Source organism: Dendropsophus ebraccatus, chromosome 10 (genome assembly GCF_027789765.1).
Source record: "Dendropsophus ebraccatus isolate aDenEbr1 chromosome 10, aDenEbr1.pat, whole genome shotgun sequence".
NCBI classification, from domain to species: domain Eukaryota; kingdom Metazoa; phylum Chordata; class Amphibia; order Anura; family Hylidae; genus Dendropsophus; species Dendropsophus ebraccatus.
In genome coordinates this window covers 76641923-76660450 of record NC_091463.1, presented here as the reverse complement: position 1 = coordinate 76660450, position 18528 = coordinate 76641923, and the positions used below count along the sequence as shown (strand labels likewise).

The 18528-nt window shown below is 42.9% G+C and overlaps 1 protein-coding gene across 2 annotated transcripts; it reads right to left on the bottom strand.

The window, feature by feature from the left end:
- Positions 1 to 2909: 2909 nt before the first annotated feature.
- Positions 2910 to 17828, bottom strand: LOC138766106 (cytochrome P450 2G1-like). Of its 2 annotated transcripts, XM_069943453.1 has the most exons (9): positions 17585 to 17826; positions 13867 to 14029; positions 13331 to 13480; positions 12712 to 12872; positions 11038 to 11214; positions 9770 to 9905; positions 7789 to 7976; positions 7225 to 7366; positions 2910 to 4369 (listed from the first exon to the last, which is right to left on the bottom strand). In XM_069943453.1, exons 1-9 carry the CDS (start codon positions 17759 to 17761, stop codon positions 4185 to 4187), a joined length of 1479 nt encoding a protein of 492 aa, XP_069799554.1. In that variant the 5' UTR covers positions 17762 to 17826; the 3' UTR covers positions 2910 to 4184. The 2 variants fall into 2 exon arrangements, with proteins under 2 accessions (XP_069799554.1, XP_069799555.1); XM_069943454.1 differs by lacking the exon at positions 7225 to 7366 and having other exon boundaries at positions 4294 to 4369; positions 17585 to 17828.
- Positions 17829 to 18528: the final 700 nt, after the last annotated feature.

Sequence of the window (18528 nt, the reverse complement as noted above, 5' to 3'; positions counted from 1 at the left end):
TTGACTACTGCTGTGCCTGCCCTTTTTTTTTTTTTTCTTTTATTTGTATAGCGCACACAGATTACGCAGCGCTTCACCTATCTGTATGTTTTTGGGTGTGGGAGGAAACCAGAGTACCCGAGGAAACCCACACAAACACGGAGAGAACATACAAACTTTTTGCAGATGTTGTCCTTGGTCGTATTTGAACCCAGGACTCAAGCGCTGCAAGGCTACAGTGCTAACCACTGAGCCACCATGCTGCCCTTCCCTCCATGTTGGCTACTGCTGGGCCTTTACTGGCATCCATGTTGACTACTGGAGTGCCTGCCCTTGCCTCCTTGTTGGCTACTGCTGGGCCTTAACTGGCATCCATGTTGACTACTGCTAGGCCTTTACTGGCATCCATGTTGACTACTGCTGGGCCTTTACTGGCATCCATGTTGACTACTGCTGGACCTTAACTGGCATCCATGTTGACTACTGCTGGGCCTTTACTGGCATCCATGTGGACTACTGGTGTGCCTGTCCTTGCCTCCATGTTGGCTACTGCTGAGCCTTAACTGGCATCCATTTTGACTACTGGAGTGCCTGCCCTTGCTTCCTTGTTGGCTACTGCTGGGCCTTAACTGGCATCCATGTTGACTACAGGTTTGCCTGCCCTTGCCTCCATGTTGGCTACTGCTGGGCCTTAACTGGCATCCATGTTGACTACTGCTGGGCCTTTACTGGCATCCATGTTGACTTCTGCTGGGCCTTTACTGGCATCCATGTTGACTACTGGTGTGCCTGCCCTTGCCTCCATGTTGGCTAATGCTGGGCCTTAACTGGCATCCATGTTGACTACTGGTGTGCCTGCCCTGGCCTCCTTGTTGGCTACTGCTGGGCCTCAACTGGCATCCATGTTGACTACTGCTGGGCCTTAACTGGCATCCATGTTTATTACTGCTGGGCCTTAACTGGCATCCATGTTGACTACTGGTGTGCCTGCCCTGCCTCCATGTTGGCTACTGCTGGGCCTTCACTGGCATCCATGTTGACTACTGCTGTGCCTGCCCTTGCCTCCATGTTGGCTACTGGTGATCCTGCCTGGCCTCCATGTTGACTACTGTTGCTCCTGCCTGGCCTCCATGTTGGTTACTGTTGCTCCTACCTGGCCTCCATGTTGGTTACTGTTGCTCCTGCCTGGCCTCCATGTTAGCTACTGCTGCTCCCGGGAGTTCTCTGTGTTTCATGCCATGCTGTGTCTGGCCTAATTTTTGGGAGGCTCACTTGCTTCCTCACTCACTTTTAATGGTTCTCTGTGTGCTCACTGCCATGCTAGGTCTGGTATAATTTTTGGAAGGCTGACTGGCTACCGCTTCTACCTTGTTCACTCTTTCCTCACCGCCATGCTGTGTCAGGCTGAAATTTTTGGCTGGTTCATGCTATGCTACCTCTGTTTTAATGGTTCCCTGTGTTCTCACTGCCATGCTGTGTCAGGCTGAGTTTTTGGGTGGTTCATATGCCTACCTCTGTTTAAACCAGCCTGTTGCAAAGAATTAGGCATAATGGTGCTATTAGGCAGCCTCAGAGGCATGCATACATGCTGCCCCTGCTTTTTTCTGTCCATTTCCGTGATGTTTTCATCATTTTCTGAGGTTTACAGGTTTTCACCCGACCTTCCCCCTACCGAACTTGGGTCCCCTGCAAAAAAACTTGAGTCTCCCATTGACTTCAATGGGGTTTGTTACTCGAAACGAGCACTCGACTATCGGGAGATGTTCGTCTCGAGTAACGAGCACCTGAGCATTTTAGTACTCGCTCATCACTAATTGTTAGTAAATCAGCCCCATTGTCTCCAATATTGAAGCAACAAAGGCAGCCTCTCTTCCTTCATTTTCTTACCATCCCCACAGTTTGATCAGAGGGGGCCACTCCCCATTGGGAGATGTATTTCTCGCTTCACACGGACAAGATAAGTACTGGAATACTTAAGCTTTTAAATAGAAGTAATATACAAATCTGTATAACTTTCTAAAACAAGTTGATTCGATTTTTTTTTGTCCGGAGTGCCCCTTTAAACAGGTTATCACAGGCTGGAATTCCTAGTGATCATCTGTAACCTTTGGGGAAAACTGAAATCAAGATCAATCTGTAGGAAAACATACTGTATTGTAGAAACTAGAAATCCCATTTCACAGGAAACTTGGTACTTGCAGGTGTTGTGGGTAAACTGCCAATATGAATGTGACCACTTGGTGGACATACACATTCATATACACCTTGAACACCAGATGGTGCTATACTATGTCAGTAAATGTGCTAACTATTCATAACTGATCATTTTTAATTCATGTAAATTACAAATATAAATTTTCACAAACTGTACCATTATTTTAACATTTTTGTTGGAAAATCGCATAAAAAAAACATCCTGTGTCCTTATTTGTATCCTCATTTCACCTAGTACACAACGTAACTTCTTGTCTGATGTTTCCCTTCACTGGACTGACCTTAGACCTCTTTTCTAGGGCTCCTGGTCAGTAGTGATGAGCGAATAGTGAGCTATTCGAATATTCAATATTTGTACGAATATCCCGCGAATATTCAATCGAATATTCAATCACATTAAAGTCTATGGAAACAAGTATTCGAATAGTGAAAAACATCTATTTGACCATTTGGAGGGTGAAACCGGGAGCTGGGGGACTTGAACGCTTATCGAATATTTTTCGAATATTCGTGGGATATTCGTACGAATATCGAATATTCAAATATCTCACTATTCGATCGAATATCTATTCGATCGAACAGTATTCGCTCATCACTACTGGTCAGGTAAAAGGTAATGATGAGAAAAGGGTCACTGACAAACACAATGATGGAATAAACACTGAGCGCAGCAAAATATTCATGGTGTTCTATCGGATGACAAAAAAAAAGTTCAGTTCAGTTTATAATTGTTTTTAATAATAGATCCTTAGAAATTTTCTGAAAATGAACCCCTTTCCTAGTCAAAAAGATAAGGAGTTATAAAAATGCCAGAAATCATTAAGACAGCCACCTGATGGCTTGTTTTTTGCGGGATCAATTGCACATTTAAAGACATCTGTCATTTTATCACAAAATGTAATGCAAAACCTGTCATAAAAAATGCCATGTCTAATGTGTAATCAAAGTAACCACAAAGTAATTGTAATAGACAAATGCAAAGATTTATGTAACTGTGTTAAATTCCTGAATAATATGACCAAACATTGTGCATTATATGGGACCTATTACATTGTATATGATACTTTGACATAGCTGTAACTGTCTTTAAAGTGGTTATCCAGCAAATTTTTTTTGTTTCAAATCAACTAGTTTCAGAAGGTTATATAGATCTGTAATTTACTTGTATTTAAAAAATCTCCAGTCTTCTCATACTAATCATCTTCTGTATGTCCTGCAGGAAATGTTGTTTTCTTTTCAGTCTGACACAGTTCTCTCTGCTGCCACCTCTGTCCATGTCAGGAACTGTCCAGAGAAGGAAGAGGTTTTCTATGGGAATTAGCTGCTGCTCAGAAATGTGTCAGAAATGTTGAAAATAAAACAATATTTCCTGTAGGACATACAGCAACTTTTAAGTACTGGAAGACTTGAGATTTTTAAATAGAAGTAAATTACAGGTCTATATAATTTTCTAAAACCAGATTTTCTAAAGGAAAGCGATTTTCCTGGACTTGTGTTTTTATTTCTTTTATTTATTTTTACCCTGAGGCCATGTTCGCACATAGCATTTTGGTCAGTATTTTAAGCCAAAATCAGGAGTCGGAGCAACAGAGAAAGGTCAGGACCACACAACATCTTTTTTAACTCTTTGACGGGTGTGTTTTTTTCCCCCCCGGCAGTCAAATGTCAAAAAAAAAAAGATGTTGTGTGGTCATGGCCAAAAAGTATTATGGAAATATTTGTACCCTTTGGTTATGTTCCCACAACATCTTCATGATAATAACAGACATGAATGATATTCATTATTTACGGCAGCCATTATGAAATATTGGATGTTTGGTTTGTTTTTTTTGTCTAAAAAAGACGATGTGGAAATTCAGCCATTTTGGGTCTTTGACCCACTACTGGTCTTGTTTAAACATGCTGACTAAAATACTACATCTGAATAAAGTCACATAGCTTAAACTGATTAGAACCACTTGAAGCAACGCTGCCAATCCCCTTGTCCAATATTAAAGTCGGGGGATGAATGACAACCGATAATTCTTAGGAATATTTGAAAACCCGGACATTAGGGGTTTGATGTCTTCATCTGTGACCTGCCTCTCGGGAGATAGTCTGAAGTTCTGTAAGATGGTTGTTAGGAAAATAAACAACTCCATCCTGGCCAATCCTTCTCCGAGACAAACCCGCTTCCCTAATGAAGAAAAAAAATATTTTTTTGTCATATTAGAAATAATATTAGCGCTTACTTAAAGGGGTATTCCAGGGAAAATCAATAATTTAGCAAAGGAAAGGGTTAACCAAGGTTAACACTTTCCTAATATACTTACCTGTTGTTTTTTGGCCCCCCAAGGAGATCTCCGGTCTGGTCACGTGATCTTGCAGCTTGTGGCTCGGATCCTCTTCTCCTTCTGGTTCGGTGACGTCACCACCCGGCCGGCGCCGCTCTCCGTCTCATTAGCAGCAGAGCACTGAACCCTGACTGGATTGGTAGCGTGCAGCCAATCAGGGTTCAGTGCTCTGCATCCCCACACGCTTCAGAGTGGGGGTCCCCTGAGGCTGCAGTAAGTTATCAGGGGTCGTCGGGCTCAGTGCCGGTCACCAGTTACATGGGCCGGCACTGCATAACAGCAGGTGATCACTCCGCAACCCCCCCCCCCCACACACACACACACCTTGTCAGCGATGCCGACCGAGTCCCGGGAGGGGATGCGGCGGGCGGCATTACTTCATTCATAGCTACCAGACACCCGGCTGCCCGCCGCATCCCTTCCCCCCAGGGACTCAGGGTCGGCATCGGTGGGGAAGTAATGTGTATCGGCTGCTGATCCCCCCCGCCCCCCCCCCTCCCTGTGTCCCTGTCAGATCGCTCACCCCACCCCCGGAGCGTGCTGCTGGCCCCGATCTCTGCACTGGTCTGAAGCACCTGTACTCAGCTGACAGGCGCTGTGTACGGGGCAAGAAATCTCTCCTGACTCACTCACACAGAGCCTGTCAGCTGAGTACAGGTGCCTGAGACCAGTGCTGAGATCGGGGCCAGCAGCACGCTCCGGGGGTGGGGGTGAGCGATCTCTGACAGGGACACAGGGAGGAGGGGGGAAGTCCTGCAAAGTAATATGTATTTGCTGCTGATCCCCCCCGGCCCCCCCCCCCCCTCCCTGTGTCCCTGTCAGAGATCGCTCACCCCCGGAGCGTGCTGCTGGCCCCGATCTTGGCACTGGTCTCAGGCACCTGTACTCAGCTGACAGGCTCTGTGTGAGTGAGGCAGGAGAGATTTCTTGCCCCGTACACAGCGCCTGTCAGCTGAGTACAGGTGCTTCAGACCAGTGCCGAGATCGGGGCACGCAGCACGCTCCGGGGGGTGAGTGATCTCTGACAGGGACACAGGGAGGGGGGGCCTCCCATTACTTCCCCACCGATGCCGACCCTGAGTCCCTGGGGGGAGGGGATGCGGCGGGCAGCCGGGTGTCTGGTAGCTATGAATGAAGTAATGCCGCCCGCCGCATCCCCTCCCGGGACTCGGTCGGCATCGCTGACAAGGTGGGGGGGGGTTGCGGAGTGATCGCCTGCTGTAGTGCAGTGCCGGCCCATGTAACTGGTGACCGGCACTGAGCCCAACGACCCCTGATAATTTACTGCAGCCTCAGGGGACCCCAACTCTGAAGCGTGTGGGGATGCAGAGCACTGAACCCTGATTGGCTGCAAGCTACCAAGCCAGTCAGGGTTCAGTGCTCTGCTGCTAATGAGACGGAGAGCGACGCCGGCCAGGTGACGTCACCGAACTGGAAGGAGAAGAGGATCCGAGCCACAAGCTGCAAGATCACGTGACTGGACCGGAGATCTCCTTGGGGGGCCAAAAAACAACAGGTAAGTATATTAGGAAAGGGTTAACCTTGGTTAACCCTTTCCTTTGCTAAATTATTGATTTTCCCTGGAATACCCCTTTAAAGGAAAATTCTTGGAAACACTGTGTTATACCTAATGCAAGATTTAAGGAGTTGGTTACAGCGAGTATTTTCTGTTTTTCTGTATCCAGCACCACCCCCTTGGCCCTGAATTAGGATGTATAAGACCGTGTTCCTACATGCAGATGAACACAAGCAGCCTAAACCATGCTCCTATGCATTCACCAATGACTGCAATTTTTCCAGGATTATTTTCCAGGCAACATTGTACAGCCATTGGAGAACGCATAGGGTTGTAGTTACAGCCACATGCATTTATTGGCTTGTGACAATGTAATATTATTACCGCTAAGTAGTATATAGTCCTTTATGCCATCTGTTACTCACAAACAAATCACTTTATAAGAGCACACCATGTGGTTAAGTGTGGTATTGCATGTTCAGCTTAAAGTGTCACTGCTGTTTAAATTTTTTTTTTAGTACAGGCGATTTTAAGAAACTTTGTAATTTGGTCTATTAGCTGAAAAATGCAATTTTTTATCAAGAAAAATCAGTTTGAAGCTCCCCCCCCCCCCCCCCGTCTTCATGATTTTATATGTAGAGGGGAGGGGTGGAGGGAGATGAGGCACCAAAACAGGACAACAAAAAGTTAATTTACAGCTACATCACCGGGCTATCTCCTCTGAAGTCAGCACTGACCTCTCTGACCTCTGAATACTGGCTTTCACACAGGTCCCTCTGTGTAATCCTTTGTTCTTTGCTCTCTGCTGGTGACTAATCTCCCCCTTCTCTCCATAGAACAGACAGAACTCGACTGATGTAAAAGAGTCAAGATTTCCAGATAATGAGTAGTGGATGAGAGGGGGAGGGGCTGGGAAAAGTCTTTTTGAATGCAGATAATGGCATATTTGCCTAATAAACCCAATTACAAAGTTTCTTGAAATCGCCTGGACTATTGACTTCTGCAAAAAATAAAAAATAAAACGACACTTTAAAGAAGAATGGACGGCTTTCCTGACATGTTGTCAGTTTTAATAAATAATGATATTCTTCATCTGATAATTATAGAGAATTTTTTGTTAGAATTCTATTATGCAATTGTAGTAGAAACTTCTTATCATCATTCATTAGTTTTTCTTAATACCTGCAGAGAAAGGCATGTGGGCATCATTCTTTTGAAAACATCCCTTGTCATCTAAGAAATTATAAGGATCAAACTTGCTGGGGCAGTTAATCTTTGTGGGGTCTTGAAGAACAGAACACAACAATGGATAGATATCTGTGCCCTGGAAAGATAGGAGATGGAACTACTGTGATATAGTCACTCTACATACATAAGCCAGAACAAAAAAAGTAACTGGTCCTCAAGGTCTCTACTAAATGAAATCTACTGTAAGGGCCAGTAGATCCTAATTAGTGATTGAAAACTGGGCCCTCCAATAGGATTATGACCCAAAAAATTAAAAGAGAGAAATAAAGTTCTGGTAATAATACCACTATTAACTGTCTGCAAAAGTGACAATAGCATAAACTATATACTAACATTTGGGAAAAATATTGATAATAATAAAATACTGTTTTTGTGAGTATATTCTCTCCTGATGTATTGGCTAAAAAAATAAAACGAACAACTCATTTTATCGATTCACTAGTTTGATCAGCACAACAAGCCACTAGTCACTAGTCATACACTTTTTCATTCTTCTACCTTGGGAATAGTGTATCCTCTAAAATTAACATCTTTCGTTGTTGCATGGGGAACATTCAGTGGAAGAATATCAGAAAATCTTTGGATCTCATGTATTACAGCATTCATATATGGCATATTGTTGCGGTCCTCAATGTTCGGAATGCGGTTGGCACCAATCACGCGGTCGATTTCTGCATGCAGTTTGGCTGGGAAAGAAATGATAATGAGAAAGATTAGAAGTTAATATTAAACACAGAGATAGTTATAAGAGACAGAGGAAATAATCCACATCCATCAGGTATGATACAACCCTGCTGACCAGAATCCTGCTCCACACTGACAAGGGGCAAATACCCTGAAACAGCTGTCTGTGGATGGATGTCTGTCTTGGTAAACCCTTGTCATGTTACAATACTCGCAACAGAGTTAGACTTTGACACAAAAGGGGCCACCCTGGTACTTCCCTATTTATGTTCCAATACTCGCAACCGAGTGGGACTTAAGGGGCTACCTATCAGGGTGGTGTGGTGCACTCCCCATCTAGAGGCTCCCCTTGGCAACAGGCTAGGGAAATCTGGCTATTGCCGTGTTTTGAAACTCACAACCGAGGCTCCATGGACTCCTTTTTTGCATATATATATATATATATATATATATATATATATATATATATATACGTTGTTTACCGTGCACAATAAGGAATGTGATAATGAAATAGTTCGGGCGATTACACATGCAATACCGAATATGTTTATTTATTTATTTGTTTATTTATATATTGCTGTTTACAAGATGGAAAAAGGGGGGTGATTTGAACTTTTATTAGGGGAGGGGATTTATTTTATTATTAAAAACACTTTTTTTATATATATATTTTTTTTTACAATAACTAGATGTCCTCCTGGAGTACCTCTATATGAACAGTACTGATCTCTCAGAGATCAATGCTGTATATATAATACAGCACTGATCAATGAGATCAGTGCTGTATTGCTCTAGGCTGCTGCAGCCCAGAGCTATGGATTGCCGAGCAAGGATCAGTGTCAGTATGGTGCTGGGGCCCGGCCCAGGCAGAAGAATGGATCTACCCCCGCAATCGCATCGCAGGGGGGAGGTCTGACCTCTAGACACCAGGGATGGGGCTTTCCAAGCATTTCAAGGCAGCTGTCAGGTTTGACAGCTACATGTAAATGCTTTATTAGCCGGTGCGGTCAGGTCGGCTAATAAAGGAGCTCCCCCGTTGCTGATAGCAGCCAGGAGTGGCGCAGTTCAGAGCAGGGCCCGGCACAACCCCAGCTGTGTAATTCATTCCTTGGCCATATCTTTGTGACAGACAATTCAGACAATGCTTGCAACTTCAGCAGCCACTGCCATTCAAATGCCACACACTCGTGATTGGACGAGGTTTGCTCAACTCTACTAATGTCAATTTTTTTTTTTTTTTTTTTATGATAGGTACTCTTTAAGGCAGAGGAGAGTCTGCCAGCTGTGATACACTGTTAGAAGGATCCCTCAGTGACATGTTGATTACAAAGTTATTGCCCATAGTGAACTACCAGTTTAAGGCTATGTTCACACTATGTAAAAGTACGGCCGTTGTTGCCGATGGCAACAACGGCCGTACTTTTACCGCGGTGGAACAATGCCTTACTTTCAATGGGATCCGGGCCGGAGCGTATACACATTCAATGGGATCCCACACGGGGCCGCAAATAACTGACATGTCCGTTTTCTGCATCCGGAATTCAGTGAATTCCGGATGTAGAAAGCCCTGCCAGTTCACACAATGAAACGAGCGGCTCCGGCCGCTTGCTTCACTGTGTGCTATGGGAAGCTCTGATGCGGGCGTGCGTGATGCGCCCGCATTAGAGCTCTGCAGCCGGAAAGATCATCCAGCCGGTACTTAAGATGATCCGGCCAGAGACTGGCCGTTCCGTGACCCGGCCGGGTCACGGAACGGCCCGTCTCTTACGTAGTGTGAACATAGCCTAATACTGACCTTGTATTTTAGGATACCTCATAAGGATCAGGAGTCCATGTTTTAAGGTAGAACTGACAGTTTCTGTCCCAGCAAAAAATAAGTTGAGTAGGGTTTTTGCCATGTTATTAGTGTCAAAGTGAGGATTCTCTTTTTCCTGAAAACACAAAAAATATTTTAGGGTTATACTTACACAGTGTGTGCACAGGTGAATTTATTTTTTTTTTTGCAAAAACTGAACTTAATGAGCAGGTGGTTTTATTATTCTTACGCACATATACAATTATTCTGTACCGTGCGTGCTTTGATAGACACTTTCCTACTGACTTCAATAAAGGCTACATTGAAAATACAATTTTTACCTCAAATTATGGCTGTATTTTTGTATTTTATTGTGTGTGAACATAGCCTACATGTACATTATTTTTTAGGCTAAACAATAATGAGCTATAATAAGACAAAGTATTAAAGTACATATAATATAAGATAATGAATGCAATATACTCAAAAGCAATATCAAAATAACTTTAAGAGTTATCTTGATTTCAGGGGATTTTTTAGGATGTGCTGTCCTGTGTAAGAACATGAGGAGCTAATTTATGTCATTTTTCCTCTTAGTTTTCACCTGCAAACTCCATCTCTCTGCTTTTTCTATTCTCAGTTGCAGTGTGGATACAGACTAGGCTCTGTGCTGGCTTCTTTACACTATATACACACTGAAACAATATCCTGCAATCCTACAGTACCGCGCCGTAGCAAACCTTCAATAGCTCTCAGACAAGCACAGAGCAGTCTACATGTGAATCCAGCGTTTTCTGTGGCCAGAGAGTCAGCATTCAGGGTGCGTCTGTCCTTTTCCTACTCTGTGGCCGTTCAGCCAATTACTGTCCGAGATAGGCTGTGGCCAGTGATTGGCTGAGTGGCAGGCAGCCTGCTAGTGTAGAGACCGGAACAGAAAGCAGAGCTGCAGACACGGGGGAAGGCCTCGGAGGACACAGGGGAAGGCCCGAGGACACCAGGGAACTTGGTAAGGTAAGTTCATACTTATTTTATTACACTGAAGATAAGGGCTGCACAGAGATCGCTAACGACGTCCGTGCAGCCCTTGCAGCCTGTTTAATTGCTCAGAAAACGAGTGCCGATCTAGCAATAAAAATGCATGTTTTTGGCTAATAAACCCAATTACGTTTCTTAAAATCTCCTGTACTATTGATTTCTGCAAAAAAAAAAAAAAAAAAAATGTAAACGACAGTTACACTTTAACTATTTCTTAACCTTATTGCAGATACCTCCTGCTGCTTGATGAGGAAGCAATCAATGAAGTCTCTGGGTGAGTTAGGATCAAGTGACTCCTGATTCATCTTTACTCGTTCGTTGATAAAATCGGCGAGTTTATCCAAGCTTGTGTTTATTCTCTTGTGCGGTCCAGGTACAAAGTTCATGACTGATGGCAGCATATCCAGCATCTTGGGGGGAAAAAATACAAGATTCTCACTTCAAAGAAATAGTAATAATGTTACTAAGATTATCAGTAAAGATATGTATTATTCGAAAAAGGTGCTGACACTCAACTCCCCCACCAATCAGCTGTTTGGTGCCTATACTTCAGTGAGAACGGAGCCATGAATAGAATAGGATAGGAGGACTGAAAAATACAGTAGACTTGATACTCCTGTAAATAATTCTTGGATATGACAATATTTGTACTTCTCTTCCTTTAAAAGGAACAGTCACCTCCCTCAATCTCCAACAGGGCGTCAATTTCAAAATCTTCACCTTTAATTGTTGTGTCCCAGCACTAAGCCTCAAACACCTGGGTAAAGTAAGTCAGAAGAGGGTGAAGGTGATTGTATTGTGTGTTTCCCCACTAGATGTCACTGTAGTTATTATATGTATTATATTTTTACTGTACTGAGCACAGCTGAAGGAAGGAATGGGTCAACTACTGTTGTTGTCACATGTTATGTTTCCTCTAATCACAGGTGCAGGCTTGTTTTCCTCTCTTTTCAACCTATCTCATCCTTTTTTTCTTACCCACACACAGCCCCACCAATCACACACTAGCTTGGTTACCCCTATAAAGGGAGCTAGTTCCTAATGGGAGGGGTCTTCTAGTTGAGTCAGTTTAGCGAGACAAACAAAGAGAGCTTGTCAGGGACCTAGAGACTTATTTATTTTTATGTAACTTACTACCGCTAGTATGCAGTGCTAGAAACCCCTGGAGGGAGTGACGTCCTCTGAGGGAAATGTTGTCCACACCAGGGATACCTTCTACAAGACACAGGGCAGTAACCTGGAGCTAAGTACTGATCCCAGTAGGACAAATAGCGTTAAGGAAGCTGAGGTATCCTACTGCAACACACGGCTCTTCTGGGAAGTCTTGGAAAGTCTGCTCAACCTAGCGCAGGGTACTGGGAACTCGTACTACCTTAGCAGGACAGGAAGCTGACACTATAGGGCAAAAGGCAGTCAAATTAGTGACTCTATACATGAGTGTGAGTATTTTCTTCTACTTATACTCTCCACTACGCTATCCCAGCAGAGTACATTGCTACATTGGACAGGGCCAGCAAGACGTTCCTCTACCCTGATGTTGCAACTTTTACTACTATCTCCTGCCTGCACCTGCAGTTACCATAGTGTATTTATCGTGTATTGCACTGAAGTTTTTATCAGTAAACCAAGTTATCCTGGTTAAGTCATTGGACTCTGGTCTATTCTTGCGCACCTGCACCTATACACCTGTTCACACTAGGGTTATCCAAGCGCAGTGCCTGTTTGTACGGCGATGGGTTCAAACACCACTACTGGCCAACGTGACGAGTGCCCAAATGACCCTACACCCACACAGCAGCCACAACTCCACAATACATCAACACCATATAATACATCAATCTAAGAAAGGTACATCAGCTGTTTAGACAACATATTTGCTGTCTTGTGCATTATAGTAGTGCACTTACCTGCCCCCACGGGCAGCTCATATCGCGAAATACAGAAGCGAACAAGGTCAGGAGTTTCTGGAAACTGTCATTACTGTATTCAAAGCGGTCTCCAAACACAATGGAGCAAATGACATTTGAGACGGCTTGAACCAGAAATCTGGTTGGGTCGATGAATTGTTCTGTTTAAACAATATACAAATAATACATTTATGAGAGGAGGAAGAAGAGTGAATGAGAAGGAGGGGAAACAGAAAGGAAGAAACATTTTGAAAATTTTTTTAAAAAGTCCTGATCTTGCACACTCTATCTACCAAGTTGGTAGATAAGAGGGATGAAAATTCAGGGTTAGTATTGCAGTAAGACTCTATTGCAAACGTATTAGTTGTTCACACACAGTTTTTCTTTTGTCACCGTTCTTTCTCAGTTATTACTATTATATTCAATGGACTTTCCAATTAGGCCACACCCAAAGACCAATTAGTAATCCCAAACTAGAATAATGTACCAACAGCCACCATTGCACTGGGAGGCCAGGCTGCTAAATGATGTCCGTTATTTTAGACTCAAAATGACGGATGTCATTTTAAACAGAGCTGAAAAAACGTTGTGTGAACATAGCCTTAATGTGATCATTTACCTTTTTGGGATTTGATCTCTGCAATAACAAAATGGGCTTCTTCTTGGATCCTTTCTTCAATAGTTTTCTTTCCCATGCCAAAGTTTCTTAGAACTGTAAGGGAAAATCTGCGCAGGTCCCTCCATCTGGGACCACTGCTAAAAATGACCCCTGAAACAAAAATATATTGTAATAAACCCTTTCTGTATATGGACCTGATTCGTAGACCTGAGGGACTACGTATCAGGGTGGTTTGGTGCTCTCCCCACTAGGAGGCACCCCTTGGCAACAGGCTTCCTTCTCTGGAGAGAGGGATATCTGGCTATTCCCGTGTTTTGAGACTCGCAACTGAGGCTCCACTGACCCCTTTTTTGCATATTCAAATTTTGTTGGGGGCATTAGTGGAGACTCTGAAGTGAGTACTCCATTGGTTTTTTCACTGTTCTCCTTGAGTTCAGTGATTGGTCTGTTGTGTGTGTGTGTGTGTGTGTATATATATATATATATATATATATATATATATATATAAAACCTATATCTATCAGTGATAAGCTTACCATATCCTTTCACATATTGGTCGACAGTAGGGAGCCTTCCACGACCACTAAATTCCTCTGCTTGGTCAATTAACGCTTCCTTAACAGCATCATAACCACACAGGACAACTACTGGATGGTGTCCAAAATATAAAGTGTACACTGAGCCGTACTTCTCTTTAAACTGAAGGACAATTTACAAATTGGAAAATATTAAACATGCATTACACATTATTTTCAGAGACGTATCATTACAATCCCATCAAATAAGCACATTTTAAAGTGTACCTGTCAGTATAAAATAGAGATATGTCAAAAGTTTCGATCTGCCTGAGTGTTCAGACCCGTTTCTACAGTTGGGAGGTCTCCTGTCTCTGTGTCACGTAATAATTCGGGCACCTAATGTAAGTCTATGGAGCCTGGCTCTTTTTGTCTAACACAGAGCGGGAGTGGACTGTGCGTCAACGCATCATCTCCCGCTTGTTCTCCCGATTGGTAGAGGTCTGAACACTCAGACCCGGACCGATAAAATATTTTGGCATGTCTCTGTGACAGGTCAAAAGTTTATACTTTAAAGAATACCTTTCATTAAAAATAACTATTGATCACAGTGGGTCTCACTGATGAGACCCACTGTGATCAGGAGATATAACTGTAGAGAGAGCGCAGCAGCCACGCCATCCATTTCCCGACCAGCACTTATTATGACAATGTAGCTTCAAAGACAAGGTCAGAATCGGTTGTTACAGAGTTACGGCCGGGGAGTGAATGGCACCGCTTCTGCACTCTCTCCACAGCTATATCTCCTGATCGCAGTGGGTCTGAACAGTGAGACCCACTGTGATATATACATTTTCACATGTCTGATGACATCTGAAAAGTAATTTTTGATGACAGGTACTCTAATTTTATTTCTTCAATGTAATACAGTGTATTACGGTTATAAAATAACAGTACATTCTACAACAGACGACAGTGTATCTTAAAATATAGCTTGAGAAATTAAGAATAGTAACAAAAGTGGGTAATGGTATATAACAGCAAATGACAGAAAGGAAGTTTATAGTATATAGTCAAGTATTACAGGTGTTATTTAGAAAGTTAAAAATAAACATTTCACACACTGACTATCACCGATCAGCAGTGTTCATCGAGACTGAATATTTACTATATCGTTCCTCATATCTAGTCTCCTGAGGATTGTGGGAGATGAAAAGCGTTGAGACTGCATTTAGCAGTCCACTAGCACACTATAGATAGTGTAGGACCCTATTTTTAGTGAGATAGTTAGCCTCATCAGTATACAGGGTGTACTAGGTAGCTGTGTTAGGTTCCAATGCGGGGCCACCCTTGTTAGGGTCTTACACTCCACTTAGGACACGAGAGAAATAGGGAATGTAATAGGGACTGTTTAGAATTTATTACCCTATCTACCCTCCATCCCCTCTATCACATTTATTGACTGGGGATTGCAGATCTCCACCCCTGCGTCTAACACATAACCAGGGCCTCCCAAACCCAGGCATATAGTTCGCTTTCTAGTTATACTGGTTGTGGTGTACTGCATTTGAGAGTTGGTGAGTACTGCTGGTTGATCACTGGTTGATAATTTATTATTACTTTTGTTATATACATCATTGGCGTGTTTCCTGACAGATATCAGTACGTTATTCATGCTATTAAAAGTTATGTTTTAATTTCCAATCCGTGATGCTACTTTTGGCTGGAAATTAGTGTTATCGTTTTGTAATAAGGAAATCAAATTATGCTGAATAGTGTGGACTATGAATACATGGATCCTGTAGTTTAAGAAACTGAGAATAGGTTGAAAGGATATTAGCACTCCTGTTTTCAAAGGAGCAGGGCTTGTACGCTGTCTCAGGAAATTTGGAGAAAGACATTAGGGCTGACTGATTGGAAGAGCTCTTTAAACATGTGTACACATCTTGAGGCTATGTTCACACACCTTAGAACTGACAGACACTTTAATTGGATCGATGTCATGTATTGACAAATAATGATTTTTTTTTTTTTTTTTTTTTATTAAGCAATGGCTATTTTTATATGAATACCGGTTGTCCAATAAAAATAGACGTTATTTCAATGGTGTGGCTATCAAGGTGATCCAAAAGTTTAGTGAAATTATACAAACATTTCTGTAATCTAGCAAACAAGCAAGATACTGCCTGATGTGCAAGTAGCGGCAATGTGAACACAAAAGGTGAATATTGAAAAATACATAAGGGGTTAACCTGCTAACCCCACTCCCGAAGCTACCTTAGTTTGGCGGAAATTTTGCATCTGCTGAACTTTATTTGCAACGTTAAAGCACAAGCGGGGAGGCCCAACGCAAATCACGACCCTTCATCCAGGAAACTAAAAGAGTCCATTCCTGAGAGTGGTCCACCCAGATAGGCCCTCCACCCTGACAGTAGCGATGCTGTAAAGCAAAACTATGCCTGTCCCTGCCCCTGCCTAAACATAAATAGTTGCCTAGGTATTAAGGTTGAGAAGGAGTTTCCACCAACAGTATAAACCTACTGTGTTGATCCAGAGGAAGGCAAAAAACCCACTAGGGCCAATGCCAATTTGCCCCATTACAAGGAGAAAATTCCTTACAGACTTCAAAATGGCAATCAGAATGAATCCTTGGGTCAACCACCTTTTACATAATACAATGACAATTGCATAATCATTAGAGATGAGCGAACCGGGTTCGGGTTCGAGTCGATCCGAACGCGAACGATCGGCATTTGATTAGCGGGGGCTGCTGAACTTGGATAAAGCTCTAAGGTTGTCTGGAAAACATGAATACAGCCAATGACTATATCCATGTTTTCCACATAGCCTTAGGGCTTTATCCAACTTCAGCAGCCACCGCTAATCAAATGCCGAAAGTTCGGGTTCGGATCGACTCGAGCATGCTCCAGGTTCGCTCTTCTCTAATAATCATACATCTAAAATAATATTGTGAGAGGTATCTGAAAAGTTGTGTCTCTTTGTCACTGACCCAGTTTCCTGCCCTTTATACCCATGACTCCCGCCCTCCTCCTTTCTCTGACTCACCTCCTCCCTCCTCCAGGTATTTCCCACTTTGTGCTCACACAAAGCCCTCCAGCTCTCCCACCTCCTCTCTTCTCAGCAGCCATTTTCAGACCAGCCTTTACCTGAGAGGCAGTATTCCCATACAATACTGGCCCCCACTTGCTACCTGATGAAAAAAACTCCCCACAAATGCATGGTTGTGGTCGCAGAGAACCCCCTTATGGTTCCTTGCCAGGAGACCCCCTTTATACCCCAACTTGTCACACTAAAGAATTCCAAAAGGAAATCTGTATGTGCTGTTGTTGCAGCCCTCCAGCTGTTGCAAAACTAAAAGAAGCCTTAGTTGTCCAAACATGATGGGAATTGTAATCTCGCAACAGCTAGAAGGCTGAAGATTTCTGCTTTACAGAAACAAAAAGTAGTACTTTACCGTTTAACAAATCTCTGATCTAACTACACCCTAAAAATACAGTCCTCCTTGAGTCGCTGCCCCATGAGAATGTTGTCAGAGAGTTAGAGAAAGTATGGAGGATATCAAGATAAAATGCATTAACTTTGGACGAGAGAAGCCCAAAGAGTCGATGGGAATTTGGCTTTTACTTTCCGAATCAGGTGGGGGTCTGTTATTATAACTTTATGTACTTAATGCTATGTTAACCCGCAATGTTTTCATAATTTTTCCTTCAAAACTAACCTCCATCAACGATTTAACCATCTCTCCTCTCTTTATGTGCAAGATATTCCCAACAAAAGGCAAGGGCGTTGGTCCCGGAGGCAGGTTACGTGTCCTGTATAGGGAATTCCATGTGGAGTAGATGATTGATGAAATGATCAGGGTCAGGAGCAGGGTTTCAACCCAGGTAAAATCCATCGTCCCCAACTGTTAAGTACGATGTGCTTGTTCCACCAGACGTTCGGGTTTTGTGTTTGCCAGTGACTGCTAGTTAAGTACTTATCACTCATTGGCACATTTTCTATTTGTTGGGATTGTCTTCAGATAGGTCACGCGTCGAAAAGTTCTTGGCATTTCTCAGGGTACAGTCAATATAGTTTCTTGCCAAAATTAATGGCAATCCCAGATAGTAGAGTATGTTTACCCAGCATTTTTTAATCATTGTTGTTGTTCTGGTGCACAGTGATCAGTCAATGAAAGAGAAGAACTTAATCGAAATAAAGTAGACCTAACCACTGCATTCACAAGTTGTGGCAAGTGTTTGTATTTTAGTACAGCCAAGTCAACGACAATTTCATGCTTGAGCACTTTGGCTCTACCCCTTCACAATTTAATCCCCATATAAATACATCATACCTAATACATAATAATGCGGACACATAAAATAAATAAAGTCTAACACTAGACACATCTATAGTTATATGCAGTCAGCACACTGACATGCTTCCTTGAATCCACTTAAGAGGCCAGACAATATCCCATGCAAGGGCCGCCATGTTCACTTGTGTGAGATATCGGCCCTGATTTAACTAAAGTCTTTCTGTATTCAAATGGACTTTTTTTTCAATTTTTTTTTCCTGTTGGTTTCTTGCTTCACCATATTTACTAACATCTAACAAACTCGTCATTTTGTGCTTTAAAACCATGTTGTGTTTATTTAACCATCTTTTAATGGGTTTTCCATT

Excerpts from the sequence above, each read along its gene's own strand:
- LOC138766106 (XM_069943453.1), bottom strand. The coding sequence starts at position 17,761 with ATGGATTTTACCTGGGTTGAAACCCTGCTCCTGACCCTGATCATTTCA. Across the intron at positions 7,367-7,788 it reads GAGGATACACTATTCCCAAG|GGCACAGATATCTATCCATT; the intron begins GTAGAAGAATGA and ends CTATCTTTCCAG. Across the intron at positions 4,370-7,224 it reads CCACATGCCTTTCTCTGCAG|GGAAGCGGGTTTGTCTCGGA; the intron begins GTATTAAGAAAA and ends TTTCTTCATTAG.